This window comes from Syngnathoides biaculeatus, chromosome 14 (assembly GCF_019802595.1).
Source record: "Syngnathoides biaculeatus isolate LvHL_M chromosome 14, ASM1980259v1, whole genome shotgun sequence".
Classification (NCBI taxonomy): Eukaryota; Metazoa; Chordata; class Actinopteri; order Syngnathiformes; family Syngnathidae; genus Syngnathoides; species Syngnathoides biaculeatus.
The window spans coordinates 8,324,170-8,349,209 of record NC_084653.1 but is presented as its reverse complement, the minus strand read 5'-3'; the positions used below and the strand labels follow the sequence as shown (position 1 = coordinate 8,349,209).

General features: G+C 42.0%; 1 protein-coding gene and 1 non-coding gene across 2 annotated transcripts; both read right to left on the bottom strand.

Moving 5' to 3' along the window:
- Positions 1-54: 54 nt before the first annotated feature.
- Positions 55-127, bottom strand: trnat-ggu (transfer RNA threonine (anticodon GGU)). The gene has a single exon. It is a non-coding gene; the product is annotated as a tRNA-Thr (tRNA).
- An 8,163-nt stretch (positions 128-8,290) lies between these two features.
- Positions 8,291-24,690, bottom strand: LOC133512200 (MAGUK p55 subfamily member 4-like). The gene is made up of 18 exons (XM_061841587.1): positions 24,494-24,690; positions 24,333-24,410; positions 21,666-21,749; positions 21,470-21,601; positions 21,270-21,351; positions 18,844-18,929; positions 18,658-18,729; positions 18,383-18,579; positions 17,688-17,735; positions 15,265-15,347; positions 15,103-15,132; positions 14,699-14,737; positions 14,439-14,606; positions 11,465-11,545; positions 11,188-11,281; positions 10,958-11,066; positions 10,047-10,181; positions 8,291-8,598 (listed from the first exon to the last, which is right to left on the bottom strand). The coding sequence occupies exons 1-18, from the start codon at positions 24,686-24,688 to the stop codon at positions 8,419-8,421; spliced, it is 1,893 nt and encodes a 630-aa protein (XP_061697571.1). The 5' UTR covers positions 24,689-24,690; the 3' UTR covers positions 8,291-8,418.
- Positions 24,691-25,040: the final 350 nt, after the last annotated feature.

The window sequence follows — 25,040 nt, the reverse complement described above, 5'->3', positions numbered from 1 at the left end:
GGCACAATTTTTACGCCGGATGCCCTTCCTGACGCAACCCTTCTCAGGGAGTGGAGGCCCCAGTGGGATATGAACCCACAACCACTGGTTTACCAAACCAGTGCTCTAACCACTGAGCTACGGGGCCTCATTACAACTACTATTACTAAAAAGTATTAATAGTGGCATGCTACGCATATTACTACCGGGACTGCTAGACAGTGTTACTAGTTTGCTTCATGTAGTCCGCCTACTGGCACTAGTACTAGAATGCTACATGTTTTACGACTGGTATTCCATGTGCATTACTACAGGAATTAACACAACTGTGCTACATGTATTACTACCGGTAATACTACTACTATCTTACATGTATAACTACTGTTACTGTTACTGTGCAACATGTGTATTACTGGTTTATTACATGTATTACTACAGGAAAAAACAACTACCATGCTACATGTATTACTACTGCTACTATGCCACACATATTGCTACTTGTCTGTTGTAGTACAAGCGCTACTATTATTGCTGCATGTATTGCTTCTGGTGCAACTGCATCTGGTATTTCGACTATTACTGCTACTATGCTACGCATATTCCAACTAGCATAAAATACATATGATATGTACCACTGGTATGACGACTTTGCCAGGATTACAACTATGCTACACATACTTCTACTGGTCCCGTGGAGCTCTCTGTACACTGTTGGTGTTTCAACACAAATATGATCACATAACAAATATGCTAAACATACTAAAGCTAACATCACTCACGCGTCTGTGCAGTGCTCAGCTTGTCTTCCCGATGGCAAGTGACATGGACAGTGAAGTGAGTGACAGGAGGACGCATGCTGAGCCTCTGGGGGAGCTTTGTGATGATGTCGTCAGCAAAGTAGCCACCGGTGCTAATCTGAATGCCAGGAGGCTTCACAAATGACCTGTCCCGGGGTCAAACCTTTGCCAACAAAAGACCTTTAATAAAAAAGTCATACTGAACAATCGATTAAAATTACCATACATAATATATGTGGAAATACATACCCTTGGAAGTGCGATATATGTGCCCCCCAAACAATGTTGATGACAAAAGCCCCACATAAAAATGCCAACATTTTGTCAAAAATCTTTCAATCCCATACACAATGCTACACGATGTCTTGAAAAAGATATATTTGTCCAGGAAAGTGGTTATTTTTACACAAATCAAATATTTTGCCACTAAAACACTAAACCTGGTCACAAAGAGACTATTACAGTCAATCCTGTTAGTGCCAATTAGCTCCATGTGGCAGATTAGCAGAGAGGGAGACTGAGGTTGTTTTGTTTGGTTGGTTAGTCGACAGTGAGCTAAATACTATAGGTGTGACAGTTTGGTAGCTATGGAGGTGGTGATAGTGTTAAACAAATACAGGAACAACATTTTTACCCCCACAAGACCTTCAATTCTGCTTTTGTGTGAATCCTCCACATCCCACCAGCGCAAGGGTGTCAAACTCATTTTTGTCCCGAGCCACATTGTTGTTACAGTTTCCCTCAGAGGGCTGTTATGACTGTGAAACCATAAAAATCTTTAATCGCCTCATCATATTTACACACAAAATTTTTGAACTAGTTTTGGAATCAGAAATTGAGGGTAGTGAGCTTTTCAACAGTTAATGCAGCCCTATGGGGGCACAAACCAGTGCAATCGGTAGGCCAGTCCCAAGCCCGGATAAATGCAGAGGGTTGCGTCAGGAAGGGCATCTGGCGTAAAAACTGTGCCAAACAAATATGAGCGTTCATCTAAAGAATCCCATACCGGATCGGTCGTGGCCCGGGTTAACAACGCCCGCCCCCGGCACTGCTAACCTACAGGGCGTCGGTGGAAATTCAGCTACTGTGGGTCGAAGACAAAGAAGAGGAGGAAACCGGATCCATCGTCAGAAGAAAAAGAGGAATGCACAGAGCCTACAACTGAGTGTAGGGACTTTGAATGTTGGGACTATGACAGGAAAAGCTCAGGAGTTGGTTGACATGATTAGGAGAAAGGTTGATATACTGTGCATCCAAGAGCAGATGGAAAGGTAGTAAGGCTAGAAGTTTAGGAGCAGGGTTTGAATTATTCTACCACAGAGTAGATGGGAAGAGAAATGGAGTAGGGGTTATTTTAAAGGAAGAGCTGGCTAAAAATGTCTTTGAGGTGAAAAGAGTATCAGATCGAGTGATGAGACTAACATTTGAAATCGAGGGTGCTATGTATAATGTGGTTAGCAGCTATGCCCCACAGGTAGGATGTGACCTAGAGTTGAAAGAGAAATTCTGGATGGAACTAGATGAAGTCGTTCTGAGCATCCCAGACAGCGATAGAGTTGTGATTGGTGCAGATTGTAATAGACATATTGGTAAAGGAAACAGGGGCAATGAATAAGTGATGGGTAAGTACGGCATCCAGGAAAGGATCTTTGAGGGACAGATGGTGGTGGACTTTGCAAAAAGGATGAAGATGGCTGTAGTGAACACTTATTTCCAGAAGAGGGAGGAACAAATAGTGACCTACAAGAGCGTAGGTAGAAGCACGCAGGTGGATTATATTTTGTGCAGACGATGTAATCTGAAGGAGGTTACTGACTGTAAAGTAGTGGTAGGGGAGAGTGTAGCTCGACAGCATAGGATGGTGGTGTGTAGGATGACTCTGGTGGTGGGTAGGAAGATTAAGAAGACAAGGGTAGAGCAGAGAACCATGTGGTGGAAGCTGAGAAAGGAAGAATGTTGTCCGGCCTTTCGTAAAGAGGTGAGACAGGCTCTCGATGGACAGCAGAAGCTCCCGCAAAACTGGACTACGACAGCCAAGGTAATCAGAGAGACAGGCAGGAGAGTACTTGGTGTGTCTTCTGGTAGGAAAGGGGAGAAGGAAACTTGGTGGTGGAACCCCAAAATACAGGGAGTCATACAAGGAAAGAGATTAGAGAAGAAGTGGGACACTGAGAGGACTGAAGAGAGGCGAAAAGAGAACATCGAGATGCAACGTAGGGCAAAGGTAGAGGCGGCAAAGGCTAAACAAGAGGCATATGAAGACGTGTACACCAGGTTGGACACGAAAGAAGGAGAAAAGGATCTGGTGCCGGTAGTGTGCTAAATCGATGGAAAGAATACTTTGAGAAGTTGATGAATGAATAAAATGAGAGAGAAGGAAGAGTTGAAGAGGCAAGTGTGAAGGACCAGGAAGTGCCAATGATTACTAAGGGGGAAGTCAGAAAAGCACTACAAAGGATGAAAAATGGAAAGGCAGTTGGTCCTGATGACATACCGGTAGAGGTATGGAAGCAATTTGGAGAGATGGCTGTGGACTTTTTGACCAACTTATTCAACAGAATACTAGCGGGCGAAAAGATGCCTGAAGAATGGAGGAAAAGTGTTCTAGTTCCCATTTTTAAGAACAAAGGGGATGTTCAGAGGTGTGGGAATTATAGAGGAATAAAGTTGATGAGCCACACAATGAAGTTATGGGAAAGAGTAGTGGAGGCTAGACTCAGGACAGAAGTAAGTATCTGCGAGCAACAGTATGGTTTCATGCCTAGAAAGAGTACCACAGATGCATTATTTGCCTTGAGGATGCTCGTGGAAAAGTACAGAGAAGGTCAGAAGGAGCTACATTGTGTCTTTGTGGATTTAGAGAAAGCCTATGACAGAGTACCAAGAGAGGAACTGTGGTACTGCATGCGTAGGTCTGGTGTGGCAGAGAAGTATGTTAAAATAGTACAGGACATGTATGATGGCAGCAGAACAATGGTGAGGTGTGCCTTAGGTGTGACAGAGGAATTTAAGGTCGAGGTGGGACTGCATCGGGGATCAGCTCTGAGCCCCTTCCTGTTTGCGGTGGTAATGGATAGGCTGACAGATGAGGTTAGACTGGAATCCCCTTGGACCATGATGTTCGCAGATGATATTGTGATATGCAGTGAAAGCAGGGAGCATGCAGAGGAACAATTAGAAAGGTGGAGACATGCACTGGAAAGGAGAGGAATGAAGATTGGCCAAAGTAAAACAGAATATATGTGCGTGAATGAGAAAAGTGGAGGGGGAAGAGTGAGGCTACAGGGAGAAGAGATAGCGAGGGTGGACGACTTCAAATATTTAGGGTCAACAATCCAGAGCAATGGTGAGTGTGGTAAGGAAGTGAAGAAACGGGTCCAAGCAGGTTGGAACAGCTGGGGGAAGGTGTCTGGTGTGTTATGTGACAGAAGAGTCTCTGCTAGGATGAAGGGCAAAGTTTATAAAACAGCGGTGAGGCCGGCCATGATGTACGGATTAGAGACGGTGGCACTGAAGAAACAACACGAAGCAGAACTGGAGGTAGCAGAAATGAAGATGTTGAGGTGCTCACTCGGAGTGAGCAGGTTGGATAGGATTAGAAATGAGCTCATTAGAGGGACAGCCAAAGTTGGATGTTTTGGAGATAAGATTTCAGAGAGCAGACTGGTTTGGACATGTTCAGAGGCGAGAGAGTGAGTATATTGGTGGAAGGGTGCTGAAGATGGAGCTGCCAGGCAAAAGGCCGAGAGGAAGTCCAAAGAGAAGGTTTATGGATGTGGTGAGGGAAGACATGAGGGCAGTTGGGGTTAGAAAGGAAGATGCAGGAGATAGGCTAAGATGGCAAAAGATGACACGCTGTGGCGACCCCTAACGGGACAAGCCGAAAGGAAAAGAAGAAGAGCTTTTCAACAGTTGTTCAAGTTTGGTAATAGAAAAATGCTTGTAATATCTCGTTAACATTTATGACATGTGACAATTTGAAATTTAGGAACAGATTTTCACAAGAATCATGGAAGTTGATGCAGATATTTTGGATTCGAGGGCCACATAAAATCATCTCAGGCCTTGACTTTGACACCTGTGCACTAGCATGAATGGTTTGTAAATCAAGGCAAAATCTCTGCCAGTTGACGACTCTCAAAAAATCCGCGTCACTCGTATCGAGACATGGGTAGTAACACACTATATTTACTACTTTAAGCAAGAAACATTTGGAAGATTTTACTTGTCAGAGTAGTTTTAATGAAGCATACTTTTAAGAATTATTTGTTAAGAAGAAACTGTACTTGTGCTGCATCGCTGCCTCAGACCGCAATCACTACCACGGTCAGTGACGCTGGGAAGAAACAGTGAATTTGCACAAATTCTTAAAAAAAAATCACTTGAGTTGGACAAACCGCCGGTCATATTAATGCTAGAAGAAGTTTGAAAATTATGTATCTAGCTTTTTATAGTTAAGGCAGCTATGAAAATTCAAATCCTTCACAAATAGCACTTTGAATTAGTAATCCATGCCTTTGTGACCACTAAAATTGTCATGCTCCTGGATTCCAGCCAGGGCTGGGCGTGGCCGTCTAATCGGAAGGGTCACACCTGCGCCTCATGACCTCCGATTAGACCCAGTACATATAGGACCCGGGGGACGACAGAGACTCTGCTAGATCGTTGCCTCTCATGCCTCGTTCCCGCACTACCGTACTCCTGACGTCTACCTCCCGTGTACCGACCAACGCCTGTCTCCCGACCTCCCCCGTAAGCCTGCCGTTACTGATCTTGCTGCTTTTTTGGACTGACTCCCTGGTAACCGACATTGGAACGAATAAAGGCTTATTCCGCACTGCTTACCTCTCACCTGAGTCGTGCATTTGGGTCCACCCCCGAGTCTCGTCCGTGACAAAAATGGATTACTGCAATGTCTTCTTCTTCTTTTCCTTTTGGCTTGTCCCGTTAGGGGTCGCCACAGCGTGTCATCTCAGATGAACGCATATTTGTTCGGCACAGTTTTACGCTCGATGCCCTTCCTGACGCAACCCATCTGCATTTAGCCAGGAGAGAAGCTTACAGCACCTGGTATTCCCAGGCGGTCTCCCATCCAAGTACTTACCAGGGCCAAACCTGTTGAGGTACTATACTATATGGGGATTAACGGGTCCTCCATTGTTCTACTGCAACTGGTTCAAAATACAGCAGCTTGTCTTTGAACTGGCGCACACACACAAAAAAATAGGACCATACTACATATCGCCTATTTTAGCTTCACTGTTCCCTTTCGGTTTCATTTGATTTGTTTTTTAAAGTCTTAACTAGCCTTGCCCCATCGTAGCGCTCCGAGCTGCTGCACCCCAACATCCCCACAAGGTCAGCTGACTAGGTGCTCGTGACAGAGCCCAGAGCCCGGCTTCAAGTTAGAAGTAAACGAGCATTTGCCTCTGCAGCTCCAAAACTGTGGAATGTTTTTTCCACTCCACACTAAAAAAGCCTCATCTCTCTTATTTTATATCTTCACTTAAAACCCAGCTTTTTTACCATTGTTGATTGGATTAATTTTTTTTTTTCTTACAGAACAAATTTGAATAGCTGTTTGCTTTTTATATCTGCTGCTGCCTTGTTCCTGTTTTTGCCATCTCTGTCTTGTGAGTTTATTTGGCTGTTTAAAAGTGGAAACAATATAGTAAGAGATCATTTGTTGGCGCTGAGTTTTGATCAATTTGTTATTTTACATTATAGATTTTATTTATTATTTATTGCCTCCCACAGCCCCAAAACATTAATTAATTGGACTCTAAATTGCCCGTAGGTGTAAATGTGAGTGGGAATGCCTTGTTTCTTTCGACCCTACATTTGCCTGGAACTTCAGGGTGTACCCCGCCTCCTGCTCGAAGATAGCTGGGATAGGCTGCAGCACTCCCACGTGAGGTTAAATGCGTAAGAAAATTGATGGATGGTTCAATGGGTGGATTTATTTTCCTTGGACTTGAGTCACATTATATAACAGTAATCTTGGGAACAATATTTGGCTACTCTACCCACTTCTGCTCATATCTTAAGGCACCATTGTAAAAAGAGCATATGAGTACCATTAGCACCGGGGATCCCAAAGGTTGTGTCTTCTTCCCGCTGCTTTTCTCTCCATACATGAATGACTTCACTTCAGCCCACCCACCTGTCAAACTCTTGAAGTTGCAGATGAGACCACAGTCATCGGCCTCTTCAAAGGCGGCGCCGAGTCTGCCAATTGACAGGAAGTGGAGAAGCTGGAGCTGTGGTGCGGTCAACACAAACTGGAGCTGAATGCACTTGAGACTGTAGAAGTGGTCGTGGACTTCAGGAGGCATCCATCCCCACAGCTGCCCCTCACACTGTCCAACTGCCTTGTGTCAACCATGAAGACCTTCAGGTTCCTGGGAATTACAGTCTCTCGGGACCTGAAGTAGAAGACAAACATCAACTGGATCCTCAAAAAAGCCCAGCAGAGGATGTACTTCCTGCAGCTTCTGAGGAAGCACGGCCTGCCACGAGAGCTGCTGAGAGTTCTACACAGCAGTCACCAAATCACTATGGTGCTGTGGTGCTGCTAAAAAAAAAAAAGGATGAACTCTGACAGACAATCAAAACTGCTGAAAGGATTGATGGTACCCCCTACCCACGCTTGAGGACTTGCATGCTACCAGAACTAAGAAAAAAGCACCTCCACATCACCAGCTCTTTCAGCGCCTTCTCTCGAGTAGGTGCTACCAAACAATGCAACCTAAAACGATTAGACATTCCAAGAGAGTTTCCCCTCTTGCAATTAACTTCTTGAACAGCTAACCTACAATTCAACTGCAACACACAGCAATTTTTTTTGTCTTGAGTTTTTGTCATATTTCTGTTGGGCCTTTTATTATATATTACATATTACTCGTGCACTCCCTGCAGTAGTCCTAACAGGCTAAAGTATTTCCACATCTGTCGTTGACCAAGACTGGCTACTTGTGCTCCTGAGTAGCATCTGCACCACTTGCACAATTGACTGACGAGTACCTGCAACATTTGCACAATCAACATTGTCTCATATTATCGCACAACTTGTCACGTTAAACTGTACACATTTCTTGACTTCTCGGCACCCTTTGCACTGGCCTATTGCTGTATTAGGCATTCAATTTGCTATAATTGCTAGATTACAGCATTTTTTTTTTTTTTTTTTGCACAACTGTCAAAAAAAAAAAAAAGGACCGTCGTAGCCAAATTACTAGCAACCTGTTATTGTTCAGTGACTCTTCTCATAATGTCTTAATGTCTCAAAATTATTCCCTGGCAATTGACTGCATGTTGTCTTATGAGAGCAGCTGCAACTACCATTGAAGAATTTGTTATTTTTGCTATGCAAAAGGTGATTCTGAGTACAGTACTGGTATACTGTATATATCACAGATTCTATGAGCAGGGGAAAAAAAACACTTTATTGGAATGGTACAAAGTGCACCACAGAAGTAAAATGTGGAATTACATTTGAAAAAGATAAAAACAAATTAAAATGAAATAGTCTTTATTTTTAGGATACAGACAGTCATAGCAGAAGGATGAAAGAGCAGAATGTGGCGCTGGATCGCCAGGTTGCAGACCCCTGGGCTACTTCATGTTTAGCGACCAATTAGTCCTAGCTTCGGGTCCAGCTGACAGGTATCCAGTTAGGGTCCTCCTGTGCCCGCTGGATGGCAGCGCACAGCTTAGCACAAGTGTTGTTCAGCTGCTCGTTGAAGAGCACTTCATCGAACAAATGTTTGTACTTCGGCTCCATCTCCGAAGATGTCTCTGCCGCACCATTAAGGTCCTGCTTCTGTAGCACACATACAGCTGTGGTGAGATGAATAAGTATGGAAGTAGGCAGGTCACTCGCTAAATACCGTAGGGAGATAGGTGAGGTAGGTTTTTTGTTCGGTAGCTGTTAGTTCTGCAATTGGATGGCAACGAGTTCAGGGAGTACCGCGCCTCCTGCCCGAAGATAGCAGGGATCGGCTGCAGAACTCCTGTGACCCTTGTGAGGATAAGAGGCTCAGATAATGGATGGATCGCAAATTAGGCAGTTATGTGATTAAATAGTTAGATATGTATCCATGTTTGTATGTATGTACATTATTTATGCAATGTTGGGGAATAACTAATTACATGGACAATCCCCATGTCCAATGAAGTGGGGATGTCGTGTAAAATGAAAACAAAAACAGAATACAGGTACAATGATATGCAAATCCTCTTCCACCTATATTCAATTTAATACACAACAAAGCCAACATATTTAATATTCAAACTGATGAATGTATTTTATGTATTTATTTTGTTCACATTCTCTTATTTTGGATTTGATGCCCGCAATATGTTCCACAAAAAGCTGGGCAACTCCATTGCGTTAAGGTTAGGGTTAGTTTTATGGTTGATAAATGCATTAAAAACACCTTTTGGGAACATTCCGCAGATGAAAAGGCTATTTGTAAATAGGTAAAGGTCAAGTTTGAGTATAAAAGGTAAAAGTTCACAAGCAAGGGTTGGGTGAAGCCAAGGCATTGATTTAACATGAGAAATATTTAAATATCATAATAAGTAGGAACATTGACATAATGATCTTGGCCAAATTTACAAAAAAAAAAAAAAGTACAGTACTTACTCAGTGTGAAATCAGGACTTATTTAGTGTAATGTATTTGCACGAGCCGTGACTTTTTCTGTTGTATAAATTACGACAGTGGGATACATTATTGTACCTTTAGCCATCCAATGGAAGAGCATTTAATAGTTCTGCATGTCACTATACGCTGCTGGCATAGACAAAGACAGAGCTAGTTCTAATTAAATCAAATCATTTAAATAATAATAATAGTGTGAGTGGGTTCGTATCCCACTGGGGCCTCCACTCCCTGAGAAGGGTTGCGTCAGGAAGGGCATCCGGCGTAAAAATTGTGCCAAACATATATGTGCGTTCATCTGAGATGACACACTGTGGCGACCCCGAAAGGGACAAGCCAAAAGAAACTTACTATTTAAATAATAGTGTGACAAAAACAACAATAATAACAATTAATGATAATGCTGTCAACATACTTTAATCTCTCACTTTTAACCCAACCAGACAAGACTAATTAAATTTCTCAAGAGTTACCATTTACTCAACAGAATTGCAAACCATCGCAGGTACGAATTGAAATTTGGATTTCGTGAACAGCTCCGCCTCTACCTAGTAGTATGTATGTATGTATGTATGCACACGTCCATGGGTACTGCTCAGTCTTACGGTGAAGTTTCTGTTGTGTTGGTAAGTGCAAACAATGCTGGCGTTCTCAGTAGTTTCTGCGAGTTTCTCCAAGTTGGAAGCTTTGATGAAGATCACATACGGCTTATACTTCCTGGTCCTCAGAGGAGGAATGTTCTACAACATGACAGATTACTTGATAAGACACTTCAGTGTATTACTACTACTACTATTACTACATACATGACCATGCCATATGTATTACTGCTTATACTGCTACTATTTTACATGTACTACTATTGGTACGAATACTATGCTACACAAATTTCAACTGCCACTACTGTTATGCGATATATATTATCTTTAGTATTACTACAACTACTACTTACTACTGGTACTAGTTGTATGATACAACCCATTACTACTGTAATACTACTTTGCAACGCATTACTCCTTGCATGCTCCGTATAGTACTACAGTCACTATATCTTCTTTGCTACATTTATAACTTGTGGTGCAACTACTGTGCTACAAGGACTTTGACTGATACTACTACTACTTCTGCCACACACACATTACCTCTGGTACTATACTACATAGATCAGTACTGGTACTACTACTACTATGTTATATACAGTACTTGATAAATCTGCTTGTACTACTCTGCTACGATACACAATTACTGGTATTATTACTACTATACATGCATTCCTACAACAACAACTACTACTATTATTACCTCTACTATCATGCTACATGCATTACTACTGATATAACTACTGTTATACACCTATTACTACTAGTCCAACTAGGTAAGTACAATCCTCCACTTAAATGTATTATTACTATGCAAAATATATTTCTACCAATACGAATACAGTATGCTATTCGTATTATTACTGATACTTCTGCTGTGCTACATAGTACAATGACTATGCTACATATATTCGTACATATGGTTCGATGTCAATGATGCACACACGTCCCTGTTTGATGACCTCATTGATGGCATCAATACTGGTCCCGTACTTGTGGCCCTCAAACTCGCCCCATTCCACAAACCTGTACGCACGTACACACACACACACACACACACACACACACCACACACACACACACACACACACACGCAAACCCTGAATCAGGTGTGTGTGAAGAGGATGAAAGCCAAAAAGAAACTCACCTGTGGCTGCACACCATGTAGTCAAAGAGCTCTTTGCTGACAAAGTGATACTCCCTGCCCGTCTGCTCCCATGCTCTGATTGGTCGGGTGGTGTCTGCAGCAGCCAGTCACAGCAAAAAAAAAAAAAAAAAAAAAAAACACTGCTTGGTCACTCAATTAGTGTTTCACTGAACGTGCGTGTGTCTGCCTGTGTGTGTGTGTGGGGGGGGGGGGTGTGTACGTGAGTGCATATGCATGTACAGTGTTTACAATGAGCCTGAAGGAGGCGCTGGCGTACGTGGTACAGGTCCCTGGAAGGTGTCTGGCTTGACTTGGATAAGGGTCTTTCTCAGCTCGTTGACCCCCACGCCTGCTGCACCTGCCCAGCGTACACAGCATGAGCCAGAATACAAAAAGACAACACCAGAAAATGTAACGTAAAACAACACAATGGTCAAATTGTTTACAAATATGACAATAAGATAGAACGTTACTTTGTGTTTCAACTAATTAACTAACTGGTTAAAAGACTTCCAAATGATCAAACTGACAAACTGTGTGGCTGACTAACTAATGCCCAACCTAATTGATCAACAGACAAATGAACCAATTACCTACATGCCTACCTACCTATTGAAGTAATTGAATCAACTGACCAACTCAGTGACGGAGCGGGGGGGCATTCTAATCCATTCATCCATTTTTAAGCTGCTTATTCTCACAAGGGTCGTGGGAGTTCTGGAGTTCATCCCAGTTATTTTCGGGCATGTAGAGGGGTACACCCTGAACTAGTTCCCAGGCAATTGCAGGGCTCAGAGAAACTGTATATTCCACCTATTTAGTCCACTCTAGTAGCCAGGTACAGCTTTCACTTGACAATCTCAAAAACACAAGAAAAAAAGTTCTTACTTGAATGGTCTTTTTTCAAATAGGGAATTAAAACAAATGCAGAACGTTGGATGATTAGTAAGCACATCTGCCTCACAGTTCTTACCCTGGCCCTGCCTATACAGTGTTTGCTTGCATGCTGTCCTTGCGTCTGCATGGGTTTCCTCCAGGTACTCTTGTTTCCTTCCACATTTCCAAAAAGATGGATGATAGGTTGATTGAAGACTCTCAATTGCCCGTAGGTGTGAACGTGATTGTGAATGGTTGTTTGTTTCTATGTGCCGCGGGACTGGCTTGCAACCAGTTCAGGGTGTGCTCTGCCTCCCTACCGAAGATAGCTGGGATAGTTTCCAGCACGCCAGAAACCCTCGTGAGGATAAGCGGCTCGGAAAATGGATGGATGTGTGGATACCTAAATTTTAACATTTAATTTTACAGTATTATCAAAAAATGACTAGTTAAAGTGACTAGTACATTATTACATTATGGGTTCAGTTATTACATTTCAAATGAAAATATACATACATACATGCATGCATAGACATACATACACTGTGCAAAAACTTGTTTCATTTTTTTACTATTTACTGTTTGAAGTCAAATCAGACTAAACATCCCTAATTTCAGGTCGATCAGGATTACCAAAATTATTTAATTTTGTTAAATGGCACAATAATGAGAGAATTTCTAGGAACATTTTGTATTATTTTCTTCAAGGTCAAAAGTTGACATAAATTTCCTTGTTATCGAGTAGCATTTCCTTTGAACTGCATGACTCGGGTCAAACATTTTGTGTAACCTTCGAAAAGTTTCTGACTGCACTCTTGTCATGGGTGTGTCAGTCCTTAGCCTTCAACCCGATGAGGAGATGCGCTCACCTGCGTCTCGGCTTGGTAAATACGGCCCGTATATATTGCCACACGTGCAGTCTGGTCCGTGTGTGATCGTTGTACTTCATGTCTCATTCCCGCAACTCCAGGTTCTTGCCTTTAATGCTCTGTGAACAGAACCCTGCCTCGTTGATGACCCTGCCTCTTCGCCTGCTGCTTGTTTGGACTGCCTGCCTGTGTTTCGACCTTGGACTTAATAAAGATCCTTCCCGAACTGTACCTGGTTTCGTGAGTTTTTGGGTCCAGGCTCGTATTCTGGCTATGACAACTCTGCTGGAATCCTGGCCCACTCATCCTGACAGAACATGAGTAACTGGGTCGAGTTTGTCAGTTGCCTTGGAACTGCAACGTTTTGATGTGATTCAGATCAGGGCCTTTTGAGGGTCACTCCAAGATATTGACTTTGTCATCCTCAAGCCACTTTTTAACCATTTTGGCAGTATGCTCAGTGTCCTTGTCCTTTTGGAAGACCTATCTGCGGCCAGCTTGCTGATGTCTTGAGATGTTGCCTTAATATCTTCCATGTTCTTTCTTCAATATGCCATCTATTTTATGAAGAGATCCAGTCCCTGCTGCAGCAAAACAGCCATACAACATGACGGTGCCACTTCCACACTTGAGTCCGTATGGTGTTCCCGTGTCTACAAACGTCCCCTTTTTTTCTCCAAATGTTTGTCATTATGGCCAAACACCTCTAATTTAGTTTCATCAGACCCCATGACAGGTCTGCAGAAGTTAAGAACTTTTGTCCTGGTGTCTTTTTGCAAACTGTAATCTGGCTTTGATGTTTTCTGAGGAGGAATACCTTCATTCTCAGTGATTGGCCTGACGAACTGAGTAACCAAATGATTAACTGATGAAGTGACGAATAAACTGATTGACCGACTGTAGGAATAATTTTGATCATAGTTATCATACATCTGCTTCCAATAAAGAAAAACTCTAAGTAACGTGGCAGCCCCTTAGCAGGAGATATCAGAAGAACAAGACGATCTAATCATCATTATTGTTAGAATCAGGAGCACCTGTTGTCTGTGAAGGAAATGATGACCACACATGTACTCAGCAGTCTTCCACACATATGAGCACACACACACATGAACAAACAAGTACACTGTGTTTCCAACTATGTTTTGCTCCTTTTTGTAACATCCATGTAAATAGGTTTTGAAACCAAATAAACAGAGGTGCTAAGGAGAGGATAATCAGAGAGTGCAGTGGTGAATTGTACGAGACAGTTCCTCTGCTCTCTCTTCGCAAGCTGTCAAACTCCAACTTATGTCTTTGCTTCCTTTTTGTCCTATTTAATGAATATCTAATTGGTAAACCTGACATCGACCAACTGACAGACAACCAATTGACCTACCAGCTAATAAATGATGAGGTCTCTCCTCTTTTAATTACCTCTGTTATGCCGAAGAAGGTACAGCGCAGACTTTTGCTGACACTATTTAACACGTTAGAAGTTAGAGTTTTGAGTTACGCTCTTCTCACCGACAAGGACGATGAGGCGGTGATGGTCCCCTGGGGGTCGTTGGTAGCGCACCACTTCCTCATAGGGTGTGGCCAACGCGGCGCAAGAGGCGTTCATGTTGGTGCAGGACTGACGTCGCCTCTTCGACATCGACCTCTTCAACAGACAAAAACTACGACGGAAACCCGCTGAGGACACAATGACATTTGTAATCCCGCTATAAATTATGCTGGAAGTACAGTAAGTAAACTGATAAAAGTCAACATATGAATAATCTTACTGAGGTAGAGACCATCAGGAATATCTGATGATTCTGACTCTGAAAAACAACACGTCACACAGCATGACATCGATACGACAAATAACTATCTCACTCAACTACTACTTTAACCAACCAATTAACCGAACTGACTGCTGTACAAACACTGACAAGCTAACTTACAAACAAGTTTCATGAATAACTGTCTTAACACCTAGGTGACTGACTAAATAACTACCTGGTTGATAATCTAACTGAAACTAAAATGGTTTTTTTTCTGGATAGGTTGACAAAAAAATCAAAACAAACACAAGTCATATTTTAAGATGCTCATAGTCTGTGTAATGTCTCCTATATCAATACTGTATAACATGTAGTAGTATAGGAAGTGTACAAAAATTTATATCCACTATATTGTATATTACCTGGAATGCCTTTGTCCTGAGATTCCTCCTCTGAAACAGAAGAGGTTCAGTGTACAAAAATATTGGACCCACCATTATAAGCTATGGTGACTTCATGAGGGGAGAAAGATATTAGTAAAAGCTTGTGTACGATTGGTGGGGATGTCACACAATGGTCCGTACCTGCTTTCCCGCCTCTGTTGCTGTCACTCTCGTCATACTTGTTATCCGTACACTCCTTACTCTCCTTCAGCTCACTCTGCTTGCTGATGATATTGTCACAAACATCACAACACATACACAAAATATGAGAGAGGCCTGTAATTGTCATCATGAGATAATTATGGCAAGAAACAAGGACTGTCTTCTTCTTCTTCTTTTCCTTTCGGCTTGTCCCATTAGGGGTCGCCACAGTGTGTCATCTTTTTCCATCTTAGCCTATCTCCTGCATCTTCCTCTCTTACCCCAACTACCCTCATGTCTTCCCTCACCACATCCATAAAACTTCTCTTTGGTCTTACTCTCGCTCTTTTGCCTGGCAGCTCCATCCTCAGCACCCTTCCACCAATATACTCACTCTCTCGCCTCTGAACATGTCCAAACCACCGAAGTCTGCTCTCTCGAATCTTGTCTCCAAACCATCCAACTTTGGCTGTCCCTCTAATGAGCTCATTTCTAATCCTATCCAACCTGCTCAATCCGAGCGAGCACCTCAACATCTTCATTTCTGCCACCTCCAGTTCAGATTCCTGTTGTTTCTTCAGTGCCACTGTCTCTAATCCGTACATCATGGCCGGCCTCACCGCTGTTTTGTAAACTTTGCCCTTCATCCTAGCAGAGACTGTTCTGTCACATAACACACCAGACACCTTCCGCCAGCTGTTCCAACCTGCTTGGACCAGTTTCTTCACTTTCTCACCACACTCACCATTGCTCTGGATTGTTGACTCTAAATATTTGAAGTCCTCCACCCTCGCTATCTCTTCTCCCTGTAGCCTCACTCTTCCCTCTCCACTTTTCTCATTCATGCACATATATTCTGTTTTACTTCGGCCAATCTTCATTCCTCTCCTTTCCAGTGCATGTCTCCACCTTTCTAATTGTTCCTCTGCATGCTCCCTGCTTTCACTGCATATCACAATATCATCTGCGAACATCATGGTCCAAGGGGATTCCAGTCTAACCTCATCTGTCAGCCTATCCATTACCACCGCAAACAGGAAGGGGCTCAGAGCTGATCCCTGATGCAGTCCCACCTCGACCTTAAATTCCTCTGTCACACCTAAGGCACACTTCACCATTGTTCTGCTGCCATCATACATGTCCTGTACTATTTTAACATACTTCTCTGCCACACCAGACTTACGCATGCAGTACCACAGTTCCTCTCTTGGTACTCTGTCATAGGCTTTCTCTAGATCCACAAAGACACAATGTAGCTCCTTCTGACCTTCTCTGTACTTTTCCACTAGCATCCTCAAGGCAAATAATGCATCTGTGGTACTCTTTCTAGGCATGAAACCATACTGTTGCTCGCAGATACTTCTGTCCTGAGTCTAGCCTGTTATAATATAATCTATTTTTGGTAAATAACAATAGCTCATCTCAATACTAAAATGGATGGATGGATAGTTTATATAGAAAGAGAAATGGAGTAGGGGTTATTTTGGGAGAAAACACACACAGGCACGGGGAAAACGTGCAAATTCCACACAAGCAAGGTCGGGATTTGAACTCCGACCTTCAGAACTGTGAGGCAGACGCCCTAAGCATTCACACCAGTATGCTGCCCTACTTTGTTGCATCCATCCATCCATCCATTTTATGAGCCCCGTATCCTCACAAGGGTCGCGGGAGTCCTGGAGCCAATTCCAGCTGTCAGTGGACAGGAGGCGGGGTACACTCTGAACTGGTTGCCAGCCAATCGCAGGGCACATAGAGACAGACAAGAGTCACACTCACAATCACACCTAGTGGCAATTTAGAGTCTCCAATTATTGCATGTTTTTGGGATGTAGGAAGAAACCGGCGTGCCCGGAGAAAACCAACGCAGGCACGGAGAGAACGTGCAAACTCCACACAGGCATGGTCGGGGTTTGCTCCACCGTGCCACCCTCCATATACACTATAATAAAATCATTTGAACCCCGCCACTAAAATTCTAGCCTTACTGCCTTTCCCTCTGCTCTCCAGGACACACTATAGTAACTTTTTTCCTAATCATCACACCAACCACCTCCCAAACGTTTCCTATCATAGTGCCAACATTCAAAGTCCACGTAGTCAGTTCTAGGTTCTGTGCTTTCCTCTTCTCTTTCTGTCAAAGAACCCCCTTTCCATCTCTCCTTCATCTTCGACCCAGGCTGAGACAGATCCAGTATGGACTTATTTGGATGAACGCTCATATTTGTTTGGCAAAGTTTTAAGATGGATGCACGACCTGACGCAACCCTCAGCATTTATACGGGCTTGGGACCGATTCTTCTTACATAAATACTCAAGTAAAAGTAAAAAGTATGGTGCATTCAAACGACTGACAAGTATAACTGATCCAAAAGGTTACTTGAGTAAATGTAATAGAGAAAATGTAATGCATTACGACCCACCTCTTACTGTGACATGCTGCCTCTCCGCCAATGTGCTGAGATTGCCAGCTTCAAAATAAAACATTCCATATATTACTACACTGGACATCAATGCCCCCTGCACTTCAAAGGAGGACAAGCAGTTCAGGAAATGGGTAGATAGATGCACATCATGCCAGTTTAAGCTTTTATGTTTTTAGTTGGCCATGAAGCACAATGCCATACCCTTAATGAAGCCTGGCCCATGCGTTCAACAACTAGCGTCTGCCGAACTGGGTTGCAGGGAATGCTACATTCGAGAACTTTTCATATACGGCAGTGTCCACATTAATTCTTTTATTCATTTTCCTTACTGCTTATTCTCACTATGGTCGCGGGCGTGCTGGAGCCTATCCCAGCTATCTTTGGGCGAGAGGCGAGGTCCACCCTGAACTGGTTGCCAACCAATCGCAGGGCACATATAAACAAACAATAATTCATAATTTGCTGATGATAAGGTTCATTTAATCATGGGAGCCAAAATTGCAATTATGATTAAAATCTCATTAATTTTGCACCCCTAAGATATAGACACTGTTGTTTGTTAGAGAGCTCATTGGTTAATCGGTCAGTAATCTAGTTAGTTAGTTAGTTAGTTAGTTAGTTAGTTAGTTAGTTAGTTAGTTAGTTAGTTAGTTTGTTTGTTTGTTTGTTAGTTAGTTGCCATGTGAGGTAACCTCTTGAACGTGGCTGGGGATGGTATCAATTTGGCGCAGGAAGCTGAGCTGCTCATCTTCCTGGCCTTCCACCAACGTCCATCTGACTGGTCCAAGACCTCCAGCAAATCCCCCTTACTGAAGACCAGCTCCACTTTAGGGCTGGTTATGGCCAAGTCCTGCAAGGGGCAGTAGTCCACCATTGCCCTCATGTAGACCTCAAAAAGACGGAGAAGACACTCAGAAAACATCTCTCACATGAGCTTTTCTCAACAAGTCTGGTGAAGGCTCCTCACTGGTTTGTTGGTGCTGCTCAGCTGGGATTCGTTTGGAACAACTTTGAACAGGATGGTGCCCTCAGACCTCATCTGAGCACACAAAGAAAATAAGTAAAGGGTTATGATGAGGATAATGAATAATCTGAGACAAACCAGGAATGTAAGGACAATGAGGAACATGGTCAAGCTTGCCCGGACACCAACCAGAATCTGGATGACCTCCTCGGGTTCCAAGCCCACTAGTGGCTTACTGTCCACCTCCACCAGAAGATCTCCAGGATGGAGAAGACCTGACACATACACACAAAATATGTTACTTGCACAGACACACAAACATACGAATAGATAAAAAAACATTGCACATCTGAACCATTATGTTGCGCACACACACACAAAAGGAAAATTGGTCTCAAGAATATTAGATCACTTTCCTCAAAAGCTTCTATAGTCAATGATCTTATCAGAGACCATAATCTTCATACAATTGGTCTTTGTGAGAGTACCCAAATATTGTATTGTATTTGTATGTATAACCCTTTTCCAATTATTTTTAGATTACTTCCATTTTTAAATGATATTTCTTGCACTGTATGCTGTTTTATTTGTACTTTTATTTTTTGTTTTAAAGCTTTATAATCTGTTTTTCTTTGTTTTAAAATGTTTTTAATTATGTAAAGCGCATTGAGTTACCTTGTGTATGAAATGTGCTACATAAGTAACTTTGCTTTGCTTGCTCAAGAGTACTGCAACTTTAGAACTAGTAAAAGTATAAAAAAGGCCTCCAAATAATTACCTGAGAAAGAGTAAGAGAGTACTCAATTTTAAAGAGAGAGAAAAACTATATATATATATATATATATACATATACATATATACATATATACATACATATACATATATACATACATACATATATATACATATATACACATATATATACATATACATACATATACATATATACATACATATACATACACATATATATACATATATAAACATATATACACACATATATATACATATATATACACATATAGATACATACATATATATATATACATACATATATGTATACATATATATACATACACATATATATATACTTATATATATATATACACATATATGTATACATACACATATACATATATATATACACATATATGTATACATACATACATATATATACACACACATATATATATATACATACATACATACATATATATATATATATATATATATCATACATATATATATGTATATACATATATATACATACATACATACATACATACATATATACATACATATATATATATACATACATTTATATATACATACATATACATACATACATACATATACATACATATATACATACATATATATATATACATACATTTATATATACATACATATACATACATACATATATATATATATATATATATACATACATATATAGATATACACATACATATATATATACATACACCTCCAATATATATATATATATATATATATATATATATATATATATTGGAGGTTCTAGATTGCCCTTAGGCATATCTCTCTGACTTAGATGTACTGAAAGCTCTGTCTGAAAACCTCTTGCAAAACAGTTGGGTTTTTTTTTTTTTTTTTTTTTTTTTTTTTTTTGATGATGCAAAGAGCCAGAATGAAGTCCAAACTCTCCAGCATTTCTCATTGGGGCTCTAATCGCCGTTGCCTGTAGATATTAGACCTGCTACCTCAGTAGCAATGTATGAATCTATGAAATGAATGAAATCCTGATTTGGCATTTAGGTCAAGTACATGTTTTACTACTGTCTCTCCCCCCCTATTTTCATGCTTGAAGAAGGCCACATTACGTTGACTGAATTAGAGGCTTCTGCACTGACAACCTGGGATAAGATGATTTCCAACCTTTATAGAGCCAAGGCACATATTTTACAATTGAAAAATCCCACAGCACACCAACAAAAGTAAATGTTAACAAAAATGTATCGATTAATCACTGTATGTATCTAATAGAAGATGATTTTTTTGCTTTGTCTGTCATTGTGCCTCACTGGCATTAATTAATGAATAAAGATACATAATTTATTGGAAATAAATGTTTAGCAATTAAATAAAATTGGATAACTTCCCACGGCACACCTGAAGAGCGCTCATGGCACACTAATGTACCCCGGCACACTGTTTGGGAATCACTGAGTTAGACTACTTCCCTAGAGTTTTTGCCATGGATGATTCTTCTCTGACCGGCTTGGCCAGGACCTGAAGCAGAACCACTGAAAGCATCACCCTGTGCAGCCTTTTTTTTGTTTGTGTTTAAATGGGCTCATTAAGAACATTGTACAGCATCAGACTGAGATTTATTGCTTACTCGACATCCATTGCAGCCTGGCCATCCTAAGAGAAGGATCCCTCGCCCCATCCGAGGTCGCTTCTCCTCTGAGTTTTCCCTCGTCTGATAGGGGGTTTTTATTTTAGGGGATGTTGCCTATCAGTCACCTGAGCCCTTTGATACTCTTTTTGTGATTTGGGGCTGTACAAATAAACTTGACTTGACTGCACACAAACACCCACGCACGCACGCACACACACGCATACTGACACACCGCTGCGGTCTGCAAGTCCGCCAGGAATCACCCTGGCAATAAAGATCTCTCCTGTCTCCTTGTCCTTCCTTATGGTGGCCCCCTGAAACACATACATGCAAGGGCACATGCCCAAACAGGCACACACACACACACGCACACACATACAGTGAGGACAAGTCGATATGCTGTTCCATTATGTTTTTCCAATTTGTTCTGACCAGAGATTGTTCCTTTTTCACCAAACGAATGATTCTGATTGCCTCTTCATCTTCAGGCAGCACGTCGGGTAGTGGTGGCAAAACGGGTCCAAAGTCAGCCTGAGCGATGGCGTCGTGACAGGACAACAGGGCCTGAAAGCACGAGAAGACCGTTAGGTTTGGGTTTGAGGACCTGGGGGCTGATTAGGTGTAGGACCTTCATGTGTGGAGAGCTGAGGAGGATCTGAAGCTCTGTAGCCTCCACGGAAGGAGTATGGACCGTATGCAGCACAGCCTGGACCTCAAACAAAAGCATGGGACAAAACCCATGGTTAGTATTTCCCTGTCTCCAGGGTGAAGCAACTTCACAAACTGCTGTTAAAACTTTTATGAAACAGACCATGTAGTGAGTGTGAACATTTTTAGTCAGCTAATTGCTATGGTGGCCTGAAAGTGCTGAGAAAGGGTATGGAATTTCTAAGAATGTCTGTGAAATGGGTGGTTCACTTCACAGGTTTTCTCAATTGTAATTTGTTTGGTCTTTTGTAAAGACTAACTGCTTTTGTTAATGTGTTTTCTGAAAACTGAAAGTGTTCCCTTTTTTTGTAAATTCATTTTCTGATATGTAAAACTAATTCGGATTTTGGTCATTTGTTTTCTGAAATGCAAAAGTGTTTCCCAATCTATTATATTTTTTGCACTTTCAGGCCACAGTAAATTACTGAGCTACTTTGTTAATTACCTAATTTGCTAACTTAACTGAGCTAACTTTTGCCTTAATATTTATGTTACGTCAAGAACCAGCGGCCTGGGGGCGGACCCAAATGCAGGAGTTCCAGGCAACGACATAATGGTCAGAGTGGCTTTATTCCAGAACTCGGTCAATACCAAAAGGCAGTCCAAAACAAAGCAGAGGCAGGATGAAAAAAAAAAAAAAAACATGAAACAGGGTCAGATGACTATGTGGAAAACCAAGAAGCATATCAAGACGTGGTCAAACTAAAAGGGCACAGAATTGCTGTGACTAAGGATTGCTCTAATTTACGCACAGCAATGGAGAATCCAACATGCAGTAAATGCAACGCAACAAACTGGCAAATGCCAGTGACAAATTCCAAACCTAAATGCCTGGTCTAATTACCTGCAAAGAGGTGGTCCCGCCCAGAGCAGTGGGGTGGCCACGCCCCCAATGGCAAAGGTCAGGCCATGCCCATGACATGTTATTTATTTTGTTTTTTATTAAAAACACGTCGCCTATAAATCCAGAATCACTGTCATTATTATTATTTTTAATAAGAGAACAAGTAGCGTCGGAAAGGTTAGAAAGGCGTCACAGACTCCCCACGACTCTAAACTACATTCTTCAAAGCTGCCCTGCTGTGAGATTGTCTTGGTGGGTCCTCAACTAATTAACATCTACCCTCGAAGTCTGGACTCACAAAGGTGCCACCAATCCGGACCAAGCAAAAGGCGAAGGAGACACCAAATGGAACTTAACCTAATGAGCAGCTTCCCGTCAAAACTTGATACCTGGAATATGGACGCAGGCCGCCACCCACTGGCGTTGAGAGGAACTGCAAACTCAGTGTGCGCTCAGTGTTAGGCAGTCAATGGATCTTTCCGACCTGTCAATCACTCGTACAATAATAGCCAATCCGCATTGTCTCAACCCCTCGCTTGACAGACCCCTGCCGCCATGTTGTCCCACAAGAAATAGTGGTTGTCAGTAGTGTGCACTTGGAAAAGTTGATGTTATGAAGAAAATGTCCCTCAGATACACTTGGGGAATGTGCAATTCTGATGAAAGATATCCTGCTAAGTCACAAGGTGCCCGGTTGATTCATTTTCCAAAGCCTAAAACACAGTTGACGAAGTGTCTATGATGGATTAAGGCTTACGGAAGAGCGCACATACAACTAAATGTGAACAATATCAGCAAACACAAGGCTGTATGTTCAAAGGTAAGTGAGGGAGAAGTATCTTCTCTGAGTTTGATTTAATTATTATCAGTGCTTTATACATAGCAGGAGAGCAACTTTCACTTTGTTAGTGTATCACTGACCTGCTGAATGAAGTGTGTAATGTTTCATGCCGAAAAGTCAGGTTAGTGATACGTAAATACGCCATGTCATGCAAGAGAAATGTCTATTTGCCTATTTGTATCACATCGGACTTTTAAGACAGAGCACTGGGTTTGATTACTAGCCAAGTCAAATAAATACACCCACTGACTTATAAAGACTACAATGATATTACTTGTGATCTTTCCAAGTAAAATGTACTCACCCTGCTTTACATGCGCAGTACGATTCCACTATTTTATCCTGCTGGATTTCAATATGGAGTTTGTGAGGCGTCAAACTTTTTTGCATCAATCGCCAACATTTCGGTGTAACTCTGACAATGCGTCCTGCTCCATCCAAAATCTTAATTCCGTGTACATATCCTTGCGTGAAATAGTTGAGACCTTTCTGTAGAACTCTCGTGCACAAGTCTGACGCATTTGGCAAAAAACATACCCCAATATTATCTGAAATATCCCATAGAGAATCCACTTCAAACCTGTTCTGTTCAATTACCATTTTAGAAGCATGTGGGACATGGATTATGGGGCAGAGCTTAAGATCGCCATCGGAAAGGTCCACTAGTGAGTTATTCAAGGAGTTAGTTCGTCAGTTTGTTATGCAGGCAGTCAATTATTCAATTCGTGAGCCAGTCGCTCAGTCAATCAGTCAGTTATTCGAGTAGATAGCTTGTCAATCAGCCAGGGATTTTTTTTTTTTAAGTTTAACAATCATTTAGTACGTCATTCAGTCGGTTAGTCGCTTAGTTAGGCAGTTAGTCAGGTGTATTAATCGTTGCAGTCATAATTTTTGGTGAAAACCTCGCGTGACAGTCCCGAAGCGTGAGCCAAGAAGGGGCAGGGCCAGAGTCTCTTGAACGTCAACAGGCACTCATAAATCTGGAGAGAAAGGACAGAAAGTGTTATCACAATCTGACAACTGCGTGCGGTGGTCCTCACACGCCTGTTGATTAGCGTCGTACCTGCAGCAAGGCACGCAGCCTTGGAGCGCTTAGGAGTTCTTGAAGAAGATGGGCACCGGTCACGTTTCTGCTGGCAGCCTTGCTGACGTCCTCCACCACCATGGCCAGTAAATCGACGAGATCTGCAAGCGAACCCGTGTAGCAAACACACGCGTGGACACACACACGAAAACAGCCACACGACATTGGTAGCATCTAGATCTAGATGTTAGATAGATAGATCTAAATCAGGCAGGGGCAAAGTTCCTTTTTGAAGGACACCTGGAAATGATCTTAAAATGGCACCTTTAAAGCAAACTTTCAGGCTTCCTGTGTGTTTTTATTGAGGGGGGCCACTTGTAAAGAATATGGAATATGGAATATGGTGGTGATAATGTCATGGTCTGGGGTTGTTTCGCTGCTTCAGGGCCTAGAAGATTTGTTGCGATAAATTGAACCGCCATCTCTGTTGTCTTCTCAAAAATACAAAAGGAGGATGTCCACCCATCTGTTCATAACCTCAAGCTAAATGTTCTGTAGCAGGACAATGATCCAAAACACACCAGCA